Raw genomic sequence first — 12483 nt, forward strand, 5'->3', positions numbered from 1 at the left:
ATGAATGTTCTGCTACACTGGCACTAGGGTTTTTTTTAAGTCTTTTATGCTGCTCCTTAAGCACTGCTATATAGGTTTTGGTCATGAGTGGGTTTGATAAGCCAAGAGATGAAAAGGGAAAAGAAATGTGTTCTGTGATGTCTGCATTGACCAAAACATATTGCCAGGGCAGCAGGCTTAATAGGGCTTTTACCTTTTATGCTGTTTATCTTTGTGTCCCAATGTCTTGTCAAATTACCTTCATTTCTTCTTGAGTGGAGAGTGGAGGAAAAGTAAAAGGTAGTTGTTGAAGATTCACTTTAGGGATAAAATGGTCTTGTTAAAATCAGGAACTAGAAAATTTGGCCCCAGATCTACAGTCAAATTACTAAAACACATACATGTGAGAACACTACCTCCTGTTCAATGATTACTTGGTAGCTAGTTCATAATTCACCAAATGAGTATGGATCTGGAAGAATGGAATATGGTGGGCAAGGGGCAGTGTTGTGATCCTAGCTCTTTTTGACCTAATTTTTCAAATGTATTCCTTTGTGTGCTGTTACTCTTAATATTCTGTCTGTAGGATCATTCTCAAAGTTTCTCACTGAAAACAAAAACCATGCCATCTGTAAAAAACTCATTGTTCTTTACCTAGTTACTTAAAGGAGTCATTTCTACTCACTAATTATCTTTCAGTTTCTTTTCAGATCCTTGAAGCCACATTCTCCCCCTCACCATTCTAGTGACACTTCTCTGTCAGATTACTGGTGATCTCTTTGCAGACCTGTCCATTTGGCCTCTTGAAATAAAACACCATCAATGTGACCTTGGTCTTACCATCTCTCTGACCACTTTTTCATCGTCATCTTTGTCCCTTAGATGTTAATGTTTCCCAGTTTTAGTACTTTTTGTCCTGATGTAATCTCATTTACATACATGGTCTATTCAAGACCATACGCTGATAATCCTCATATGTAGTTTTACTATTGGTGTCTCCTCACCAGTTTAGAAAAAACAGCTTCATCTTGTTGGACTCAACTTTAACTTGGATGACTTATTTTCAGCTCAGACTAATATCCCTTCACTTAGTTTTTCGTGTTGTTTTGTAGTGTCCTCATCTTCCAAGTTCATGACCTAAATCTTCATTATTACTCGAGGCTTAGCAGAAGTTATTACTGTCCTGTGTTTCCATACTGTAGTGTATTTAACTTTATCTAATTTTATGGCACCAAAACTTTGGGCCATAAAAGGAGCTCAGTGTTGGAGCTCCTTGAGCCACCTGATGGGTTCTCAGTAAGTGCTGAGTTGAAGTGAATTCATTCCTACAGTTTATACTTGTACATGACATGTACAAGTTTTCGGGTGAAGTAACTTCTACATATTCTGGAGTGGTCCCCTTATTTAAGAGATTCTAATCTGGGAAGATCCAGGACATAGGGTAGCTTCATCTAATTTAGAGCTGGATTAGACCTTCATTTACTTAAGATCACACAGCCAGTGGAAAGCTGTGTTAGTTAGAACCAGTCACCAGATGCTCAGGCCAATAATACTTTTACTTGCACTACGCTGAAGCCGAGAATAGATGCTGTAATCCTCTAAACTCATGAAAGTTAAGCTTGAGATGAAGTCATAAAAGCTAAAAACATGTAGAGATGAGTAGTCCATTCTCCACAGGTCTCTTTAGTTTCTGCATGCCTTGCAAACAGAGGCACTGATAGCTTTTCTTCCAGACTGCCCTTTCAAAGATGTCTGTATAAAGTAAACAGCTTTAGAAGACAGAAACTGTCTCTTTCTGGAGCATACAATTAGGTCTGTTTATGAATCAGCACAACAATAATGTTTCCCACTGATGCAAAAGTTAGGCAGGTTTTCAAGTGGTCAGTTCATTAAGATTTCGGTTTCCTAAGCTCAGAGTTTCTCAGCTGTGACACAGACCCACTCCGCGTGTGACCTCCGCCTAGGTCACTCCAGGTTACCTCCATGAGGCGCGGGAGCAAAGCGAACATGAAGCTCGTGCTGCTTAGCGTGCTCTAAGTAGATCCATCATCTCTGACCTAGGGTCTCACATCTTTCGCTAGCATTCATGAAACTACTTTGTAGGGCAAAATCTGACCCTTTCCAGTTCTTGATATAAAGCAGGTATTCTGAGAATTAAAATTGGATAAAATTTGCTTAATATAGCAGCTTCATGGATAATTTAGACCATGAGTCATCTGTGCAGAGACTCCAACCTGCTCTACCCGGTCCCCCCTTGCTTTAAAGTTTCTAGTCCCCCAAATGGTATCCAGGAGTCTGTTTCCACTGTGGTCTTCCTCCCCTCTAGGCTATAGAAACCTTATCTGCCAAACCCTCCCGTGGACTCTAGGACAGCACTTGCAGATTCATGGTATATTCCAGTGCTAGCAAAAAAAAAAAAAAACAAAAACTGGAGAAACCGAGTCATGTTCCTGGCCCCCAAAAGGCAGCTATCATATTTGCCTGCAGCCTCTTCTCACCTTGAATTCCCGCCCCCCCCCCCCCCCCCCCCCCCCCCCCGCTCCTTTGGTTGGCACAGTTCCTGTCCCTTAAGTCCCGGCTGGCAGGAAGGTAGTCTATAAGGGTCAAGCTCTCAACCCCCAACAGAATTTGTGTACCGTCTCCTTAAAGTAAATGAAAACATTTGGAAATAGCATCCTTCTTTTGATATTTCTTGGTACTGGCAGAGGCATCTCAGTTTTTTTGCCTCATGAAGAACAGGCTTTGGCCTGGTGATTTTACCATGATCACATGGATTTTCCATCACAAGTGCCCCATTTTTTGACTAAATCTTCACTCTGCCTGAAATGCCTTTGGCCAAAGTTTTAAGTGCATGTGAGGTCATGCTGAACTTTGCAATACTCAAAAAATAATTCAACTATAGGCTGCCTTGTACAGAATAGCAAAAGGAGAATTGGTTTCCTATGGCTGTCATAACAAATTGCCACGTACTTGGTGACTTAAAACAACAGAAACTTACTTTCTCATAGTTCTGAAGGCCAGAAGTCCAAAATCGGTTTCACTGGACTGAAATCAGGGTGTCAGCAGGGCCACGCTCTGCTCTAGGGCAGAATCCATTCTTGCTTTTTGAGCTCCTGGTGGCTGCCAGCATTCCTTGGCCTGGGGCCCAGGACTCTGATCTCTGTTTGTTGTCATACCATCTTCTCTTCTGAAATCTCTTTTACAGAGACATTTGTAACTGTATCTGGGGTCAACCTAGATAACCCAGGATATTTTCCCAATCACGAGATTAACTGAATAACACCCGTTAGTCCATTTTTGCCCTATAAGGTAACACAGGTTCCAGGGATCACATGAATATCTTCTGGAGGACCACTATTCATTCTGTCACTGTGTGTAAAGCCTTAAAAATAGAACAAGTTAATAACATTCAGAAAACTAAGATCATGGCATCTGATCCCATCACTTCATGGCAAATAGATGGGGAAACAGTGGAAACAGTGAGAGACTATTTTGGGGGGCTCCAAAATCACTGCAAATGGTGACTGCAGCTATGAAATTAAAAGATGCTTACTCCTTGGAAGGAAAGTTATGACCAACCTAGACAGCATATTAAAAAGCAGAGACATTACTTTGCCAACGAAGGTCCGTCTAGTCAAGGCTATGGTTTTTCCAGTAGTCATGTATGGATGTGAGGTTTGGACTATAAAGAAAGCTGAGCGCCTAAGAATTGATGCTTTTGAACTGTGGTGTTGGAGACGACTCCTGAGAGTCCCATGGACTGCAAGGAGATCCAACCAGTTCATCCTAAAGGAGATCAGTCCTGGGTGTTCACTGGAAGGTCTGATGTTGAAGCTGGAACTCCAATATTTTGGCCACCTGATGTGAAGGGCTGACTCATTTGAAAAGACCCTGATGCTGGGAAAGATTGAAGGCAGGAGGAGAAGGGAACGACAGAGGATGAGATGGTTGGATGGCATCACCGACTCAATGGACATGAGTTTGGGTAGGCTCCGGGAGTTGGTTTTGGACAGGGAGGCCTGGAGTGCTGCAGCTCATGGGGTCAGAAAGAGCAGGACATGACTGAGCAACTGAACTGAACTGACCCAACTGTTCAAACAGTTACGCAGAGAATTAAAGCTATGGTTGATTAGTTATTAGCTCTCCCATTACCATATCGTTTCTTTATAAATACAAAGACCATACAATTCAATTTACCCAGGACAGTCTTGGGTAATTACTACTTTCATTATTACTAAAAAATTTTGGGGGTAATTATGCAGTCTTCCTGTTTATAAACAGCCTTAAGAAGATGACAATTAGTTGAGCTCTCCTGGGAAAAACGACTATTTACAATTTGAATTTCCATCTACCTGAATTGTGTTATAAAGCCAAAGCTGCTTAGTACTGCACTGAGATCTCTTATTCATACCACAAATACCTAAGGATGGTAGGATTTTTCAGACTACAAGACCAAGTGTCTGAAGACTGATCAAAACTGATCAAAACTGGTGGGGGAAAAAAAAAAGCCCTCACTGGTGAAACCAGTTTGAGGATAAGCTGAGCCACAGGGCTCAGGTCTGCCTGGTAACCTTCCAGGCTGTTGTGCAGTACAAGTAAGGTAGAGGTAGGAATACAGGAAGTTGGTTCTACTAGCTGTTCCTTAGAACTTTTGTTTCACCAGGAGGAAGAATGGGAAACTCCATCGTTAATAACCCAAGACTTACTGTGTTTCATATACAAACATGTCCAATATGTCAAAGTTAGCTTGAGCCCACAAGAGAATGAATTTACCAAATACTATGGTAAATGAATAAACTGCCTATCCTTCTATTTAAAGAATAGATTGAAAAGCTTGAATGTAATATTTATTTGGTGAATTTACATGTGAGGTCATTTACAAAAGAAGATACAGACAGATGCAGCTTTCAGCGCAGTTTCAAATATTTTTCAGAACAGGCAATAGTCCATGAGGCTCTGGAATGATAGTATCGAATGGTACATGCTTCAGTTTCCTTTGTGTGTTTTCTACCAAACCCCAAGGGGTAGGAAGAGAAGAAAATATCAGTGTTAATGTAACTACAGCCATGCAAATAAAAACTGTTTTAAGCCAGAGGTTGTTGTTCAGAGATGTAGAACATTTCTGTATTCAGGGGTTATTACAGTAGGTGCTTAATTTAAAAGCTACAATGCAGCGCTCTCCCACTTTCCATTATCCAGGCCATCTTAAATTATGTTTGCTGCCCCCACCAATTAGTTAGAGGCCTCGCAATATTTCTCAGACTCTGACTTTGGAAAGGAGTCACTTCTAGTAGCTTCTGAAACGATGGCATTTTTGACAAAATCTTTTTGGTTTCAATAGGATAAAGCACCTTTTTAAAGAGGGGTAAAATGCTCATTTACTCCCAACAATGTAAACTCTAATTAGATAACATTTCCAGAAAAGTACAACTGACAGCTTGCTCTTTTATTCTACTCAGACCTAAGTAAACCTCTTCCCACCCTGAATATCTCAAAACCACCATAAATATCTCAAAGGAGGACATTCTTTAAGAACACCCCACCCCCCACCAGAAAAATCCAGCATATAAGAAAAGGATGATCTATCAAAGTGACATGTTGAGAAAACAAAGTGATTGCTAAGGAGGAGGGTGAGGTAAAGGTAAGATGAAAGAAGCAAAACCCTGCCGCCGGTGCCCCCAGTACAGACCTGGACATGCTTCAAGACCAAAGGCAGTTCAAAATTAAGATACATGCCACGTGTCCTCAGCATCTTTGACAATACTGGCTCACAATCCCGTAGGTACACATAGCCATAGATAAGAAGCATTAAACTTGTCACTTTAGGAAATATATGCTTCTGGACATGAGACTTTCATCCTTTTTGAACTGTTAGCCCCCGTTTCTTCACTAGAAATTTTAAGCTAATTACTCATTACATTTCATTTATATATATATATATATATATATATATATATATATATATAACCAATCTTTGTCTTCTTTAAAAAGTACACTAATAAATAGTAGTACCTTTAAACAGGAGAAAATAACCGTGGGCAATTGTAAACACATTTCATCTTACCTCATGCCTGGTCTGCTCTCCCTTGAATACTCAGTCTTCTGCACATACATCAACTAGAATATCTTGCTTCTGCATGATTTACTGTAGGAAAAAGAGCTACTGTAGACTTTAAGAATGAGGTACATTATCAGAGTTGAAGGGGGTCAAAAGACTTAAGCGTTGCCACCATGTGTAACATTCTGCAGAATCAGAGGCATTGTGCATGCTGACGGACAGTGGTTTAAAGGGTCTCAATTTTGCTGCCATAAAAAAATCCCCACTTAAGCTTTGTTTCCTTCAGAGGACTCAACTGAAAGGGATTAACCAAATCTTAAAAGAATCCTATTCTACAGCACGTACTATGTTAATTAAAAAAACCAACATGCTGTAAAACTGTAGAATATTCATATATATATACACATACACGCACACAAAGACAAAATCAACCAGCACATATTCACCCTCCCACCCCCTCAGAAAAAAAGTCAAATCAACAAATCAAAGTTTTTATTTGCATGGCCAATTGTCATTTGTACTCTTTGCAACTTTATTTTCATATCCCTTTAACAGGTTCTAAGCTTTTGTTGCACAGGGAATAAAAGCTGCCACACTGCAAACTTTCTTCAACAGCCACTCCCACAACACCTAAACATGAGACAGCTGTGACAAAGGACAACAGCACAATGGAAACACGAAGTCCCACCATTCAACACAGTTCACAACAGTGTCTTCAGGGTTCAGCTGGAGAGGGGTAAACTTCTAAAAAGAGGGTCATTTCCCTTCCCCCATATTTTATAATGTTGGTGGTTTTAATCCGTATTTCTTTGCAACTTCTGTCTGGGCATGGGCAGCATCACAAAGTGAGTATAGATGAGCCATCTCCATTTCTGATTTGGCCAGGTTAATAGCTTTGTTGAACATGTCAATGGCTTTCTCCATGTTTCCTCTAAAAGAAAAAAAAAAACAAAAATTACATGGAGCTGACTTCTAAGTTTCAACCATGATACTAATAAAATGCTTCTTTATAACAAGATGATGCCTATCATATAGAAAACAATGACTGTTAGCTACTATTACAAATACAGGGCTTCCTTGGTGGCTCAGATGATAAAGAATCTGCCTGCAATGTAGGAGACCTGGGCTTGATTGCTGGGTCAGTAGGAAATGGCAACCCACTCCAGTATGCTTGCCTGGAGAGTCGCATGGACAGAGGAGCCTGGTGGACTACGGTCCATGGGGTTGCAAAGAGTTGAACATGACTGAATACTGCCTGCCAAGTCACTTCAGTCGTGTCCGACTCTGTGCGACCCCATAGACCAGGCTCCCCCGTCCCTGGGACTCTCCAGGCAAGAACACTGGAGTGGGTTGCCATTTCCTTCTCCAGTGCATGAAAGTGAAAAGCGAAAGTGAAGTCACTCAGTCGTGTCTGACCCTCAGCGACCCCATGGAGTGCAGCCTACCGGGCTCCTCTGTCCATGGGATTTTCCAGGCAAGAGTACTGGAGTGGGGTGCCATCGCCTTCTCTAGACTGAATACTATATGTGTTTATATTATGTCACTTGTGGCCTTTGTTCACAGGTAAGAACAGTGAAACTAGAAAAATTCAGTGACTTATTTAAAATCCTAATCACATCTGGTTCCTAAATTCTGCCCATTTCTACTCCATCATGAGGCTCCTTTAGAAAGCAGTGATGTAAGCTCAAAGAACATTAAGGGTATTCAGGAACCTTACCTTCACAGATCTGTGCAACCCTTACCAGCATATCGTTAGCCCCCACATCTCTACTCCAGTCACACAGGTCTTGAGTTCACTCATGCTAACAATGGTCAGATTATTTATTGCTTCTCTGCCTGATTCTAGTCAAATCCTTACCTTTCTAAGGCCCAGTTCAAATACTGACTAGAATATCTTCATGAAAAATATTTTTCCCTTTCCCAGCAGGAATTGGCTGCTCCCTCTCCATTGTTCCCATAATTCTATCATCATTCTATGCACAGTCAGATGAATATATATGCTTACACCAGTCTTTGTTGGTAAGTTGCTAAGTTTCTTTACAACCCCATGGACTGTAGCATGCTAAATGCCTCTGTTCATGTCCACCGAGTCGGTGATGGTATCTAACCATCTCATCTTCTGCTGCCTTCGTTCTCCACTTGCCCTCAATCTTTACCAGCATCAAGGTCTTTTCCAATGAGTTGGTTCTTCCCATCAGGTGGCCAAAGTACTGAAGCTTCAGCTCCAGTCCTTCCAATGAATATTCAGGGTTGTTCTTCTTTAGGACTGACTGGTTTAATCTTGCAGTCCAAGGGACTCTCAGGAGTCTTCTCCAGCACCACAGTTCAAAAGCACCAGTTCTTCAGCACTCATCCTTCTTTATGGTCCAACTCTCACATCTATACGTGACTACTGGAAAAATTGTAGCTTTGACTCTATCTCCCTTTGTTGGCAAAGTGATGTCTGCTTTTTAATAAGTTGTCTAGGTTTGTCATAGTTTTCCTTCCAAGGAGCAAGTGTCTTTGAATTTCCGTCTGCAGTCACTGTCCACAGTGATTTTGGAGTCCAAGAAAATAAAAACTGTCACTGCTTCCACTTTTTTCCCCTTCTATTCACCATGAAGTGATGGGACCAGATGCCATGATCTTTTTTGAATGTTGAGTTTCAAGCCAGCTTTTTCATCTCCTCTTTTCCCCTTCATCAAGAGGTTCTTTAGTTCCTCTCCACTTTCTGCCATTAGAGTGGTATCATCTACATATCTGGGGTTATTGATATTTCTCCTGGGAATCTTGATTCCATCTTGTGATTCATCCAGCCTAGCATTTTTCATGATGTACTCTGCATATAATAAGCAGGGTGACAATATATAGCCTTGTATTCCTTTCCCAATTTTGAATTAGTCAGTTGTTCCATGTCCGGTTCTAACTGTTACTTCTTGACCTGCATACAGGATTCTCAGGAGACAGGTAGGGTGCTCTAGTATTCCCATCTCCTTAAGAATTTTCCACGGTTTGTTGTGATCCACACAGTCAAAGGCATTAGCATAGTCAATGAAGCAGAAGTAGATCCTTAATGGACACCTTTCAATTCCCAGAACCAAGTACAATGCTTGGTAACTATTATCTATTTTTTGAATAAATGGATGCATACGTTTTGTCAAAAAACACAAAATTTACCTCTTACAGTCTGTGACTAGGCTTTATATACTTACTAAGAAGCAAGAGCTGTTTTAAAGTAGTTAGTATTGGATATGTATACATGCATACATGCCTGTAATCTTACAATAAATATTAAGTCTCCACTATAAATATAACGGGCTTTCCTGGTGGCTCAGATGGTAAAGAATCTGCCTGCCATGCAGGAGAGCTGCGTTTGATCCCAGGGCTAGGAAGATCTCCTGGAGAAGGGAACAGCTACCCACTCCAGTATTCTTGCCTGAAGAATTTCAAGAACAGAGGAGCCTGGAGCGCTATAGTCCGTGCAGTCACAAAGAGGTGGACATAACTGAGCAACTAACACACACACATATATACAACAGTTAAACTCTAAGAAGTAAAATGTGCCTCTGGGTGACTGTAGTTAATCTCCTACTACATATATTGATATGGTGCATAAGAGACAATTAAAAAAATAACTAACAGTTCATGTTCAGATATTTGGTAGACAGAAGACTTGCTAAATCTTACATTAACCAGCAATTTCATTCATTAACATTTATCTGTTTGTAAAGCAGGATTTAGAATGGATTTCTTAAAGTACATTTCAAACACAATTCATCAAACTCCATATATCAGGGGCCCTTAACCCAGGCTCTATGAACAACTTAAGTGCAGAGAGTTTCCATATATGCATTATTCTAGGAAAAGTCCACATCTTTGCTCAAAAGATTAAGAACTACTACCCAATCATATTCTAGCATAAGAATATTTTATTCACATTACCTAGAAATTAAGAAATAATTTAATATTTATATGAAACTGTCAGAATGGTTCAAAAGAATCACAAAAATTTTCATCAGCCTATATATATATATATATATATATATACACACACACACACACACACACACACACACACACACACACATACATTCTGCTTCCTCTGGAGCTGAGAGAGAAGAGGACTCCAGGAGTGACTGAATGTTATTAAGACAACTCCTACTAGTTCCTGACAAGTGATGGTGGGAAGATCATCAGCTACTTTCAGCATCAGTGAAATATGGGTTCATCTCCTCTTTCTACTACTGGCTCACAATGTCACCTTATTAATTTAACCAGTCTAGGAATAAAAAGATGGGCACAATAAAGAGCAGAAGAGGTATGGACCTAACAGAAGCAAAAGATATTAAGAAGAGGTGGCAAGAATACACAGGAAAACTATACAAAAAAGACCTTCATGACCCAGATAATCAGGATGGTGTGATCACTCACCTAGAACCAAACATCCTGGAATGTGAAGTCAAGTGGGCCTTAAGAAGCATCACTACAAAGCTAGGGGAGGTGATGGAATTCCAGTTGAGCTCTTTCAAATCCTAAAAGATGATGCTATGAAAGTGCTGCACTCAATATGCCAGCAAATTAGGAAAACTCAGCAGTGGCCACAGGACTGGAAAAGGTCAGTTTTCATCCCAATCCCAAAGAAAGGCAATGCCAAAGAATGCTCAAACTGCGGCACAATTGCACTCATCTCACACGTGAGTAAAGTAATGCTCTAAATTCTCCAAGCCACGTTTCAACAGTATGTGAACTGTGAACTTCCAGATGTTAAAGCTGGATTTAGAAAAGTCAGAGGAACCAGAGATCAAAGATTTTTGGATCACTGAGAAAGCAAGAGCATTCCAGAAAAACATCTACTTTTGCTTTATTGACTATGCCAAAGCCTTTGACTGTGTGGATTACAATAAACTGTGGAAAATTCTGAAACAGATGGGAATACGGGACCACCTGATCTGCCTCTTGAGAAATCTGTATGCAGGTCAGGAAGCAACAGAACTGGACATGGAACAACAGACTGCTTCCGAACAGGGAAAGGAGCACGTCAAGGTTGTATATTGTCACCCTATCTGTTTAACTTATATGCAGAGTACATCATGAGAAACGCTGGGCTGGATGAAACACAAGCTGGAATCAAGATTGCCAGGAGAAATATCAATAACCTCAGGTATGTAGATGATACCACCCTTACGGCAGAAAGCAAAGAACTAAAGAGCCTCTTGATGAAAGTGAAAAATGAGAGTGAAAGTTGGCTTAAAACTCAACATTCAGAGAACTAAGATCATGGCATATGGTCCCATCACTTCATGGCAGATAGATGGGGAAATAGTGGAAACAGTGGCAGACTTTATTTCTGGGGGCTCCAAAATCACTGCAGATGGTGACTGCAGCCATGAAATTAAAAGAGGCTTGCTCCTTGGAAGAAAACTTATGACCAACCTAGATAGCATATTAAAAACCAGAGACATTACTTTGCCACCAAAGGTCCATCTAGTCAAAGATGTGGTTTTCCCAATAGTTATGTACGGATGCGAGAGTTGGTCTATAAAACTGAGTGCCAAAGAATTGATGCTTTTGAACTGTGGTGTTGGAGAAGACTCTTGAGAGTCCCTTCGACTGCAAGGAGATCCAACCAATCCATCTTAAAGGAAATCAGTCCTGAATATTCACTGGAAGGACTGATGCTGAAGCTGAAACTCCAATACTTGGCCACCTGATGTGAAGAACTGACTGATTTGAAAAGACCCTGATGCTGGGAAAGATTGAAGGTGGGAGAAGTGGATGACAGAGGATGAGATAGTTGGATGGCTTCACTGACTCAATGGACATGAGTTTGAGTAAATTCTGGGAGCTGGTGATAGACAGGGAGATCTGGCTTGCTGCAGTCCATGGGGTCGCAAAGAGCTGGACACGACTGAGTGACTGAACTGACTGACTGAGGAATCAGTTTCTATACTCTTCAGTTAAATCGAGGACCATATAATCTCAACCTTTATAAAGACAGAAAAAAATCAACTGAAATATTTGGAAAGCACCTAAAGTTCAGTACCTGGCCTAGAGTAGATACTCAAATGGATGACAATGCCAGTGTCAAGATGGCATACGACATTAAAGTCTATGGCATATGCAGTTGTCATCTGTTAATGGTGAATCTCAAGTGCAACTCTGGATAAACATTTACAGAAATCAAGAAGTTATGAAAAAGTCAGAACTGCAAAAATCTTACCCAACTCCCTGATTTGAAAGAAAACTTGAGGGCTCAGAGGTGATGGTCCAAGTTCCCCAGCCACTTGGCTGCAGCAAGATCTATGTCTTTGGGCAATGTGGCTGCCAAGCCTTGTGCTACAGTGCACTGCTTACGTACAAGGCAGACATTCCCCTCCAACAGAAGTGACACAGGTGACAGGAGACACAACCATACAGCAACTCTTTAAGATCAAGCTTCCCTTTTAATGCATATGCTTGACTTAAAC

The 12483-nt window shown here is 40.8% G+C and overlaps 1 protein-coding gene across 3 annotated transcripts in view; it reads right to left on the minus strand.

The window, feature by feature from the left end:
- Positions 1-6514: 6514 nt before the first annotated feature.
- The window catches only part of TOMM70 (translocase of outer mitochondrial membrane 70), a 37283-nt gene continuing 31314 nt past the window's right edge, over positions 6515-12483 (minus strand). For 2 of the 3 annotated variants that reach the window (XM_010801012.3, XM_059874633.1), the window contains one exon: positions 6515-6968. In XM_010801012.3, coding sequence (XP_010799314.1) covers positions 6945-6968 — 24 coding nt within the window. In that variant the 3' untranslated portion in view covers positions 6515-6944. The remainder of the gene's footprint in view (positions 6969-12483) is intronic. The other variant, NM_001075328.1, reaches the window with a different exon arrangement.

Source organism: Bos taurus, chromosome 1 (assembly GCF_002263795.3).
Source record: "Bos taurus isolate L1 Dominette 01449 registration number 42190680 breed Hereford chromosome 1, ARS-UCD2.0, whole genome shotgun sequence".
Lineage (NCBI taxonomy): Eukaryota > Metazoa > Chordata > Mammalia > Artiodactyla > Bovidae > Bos > Bos taurus.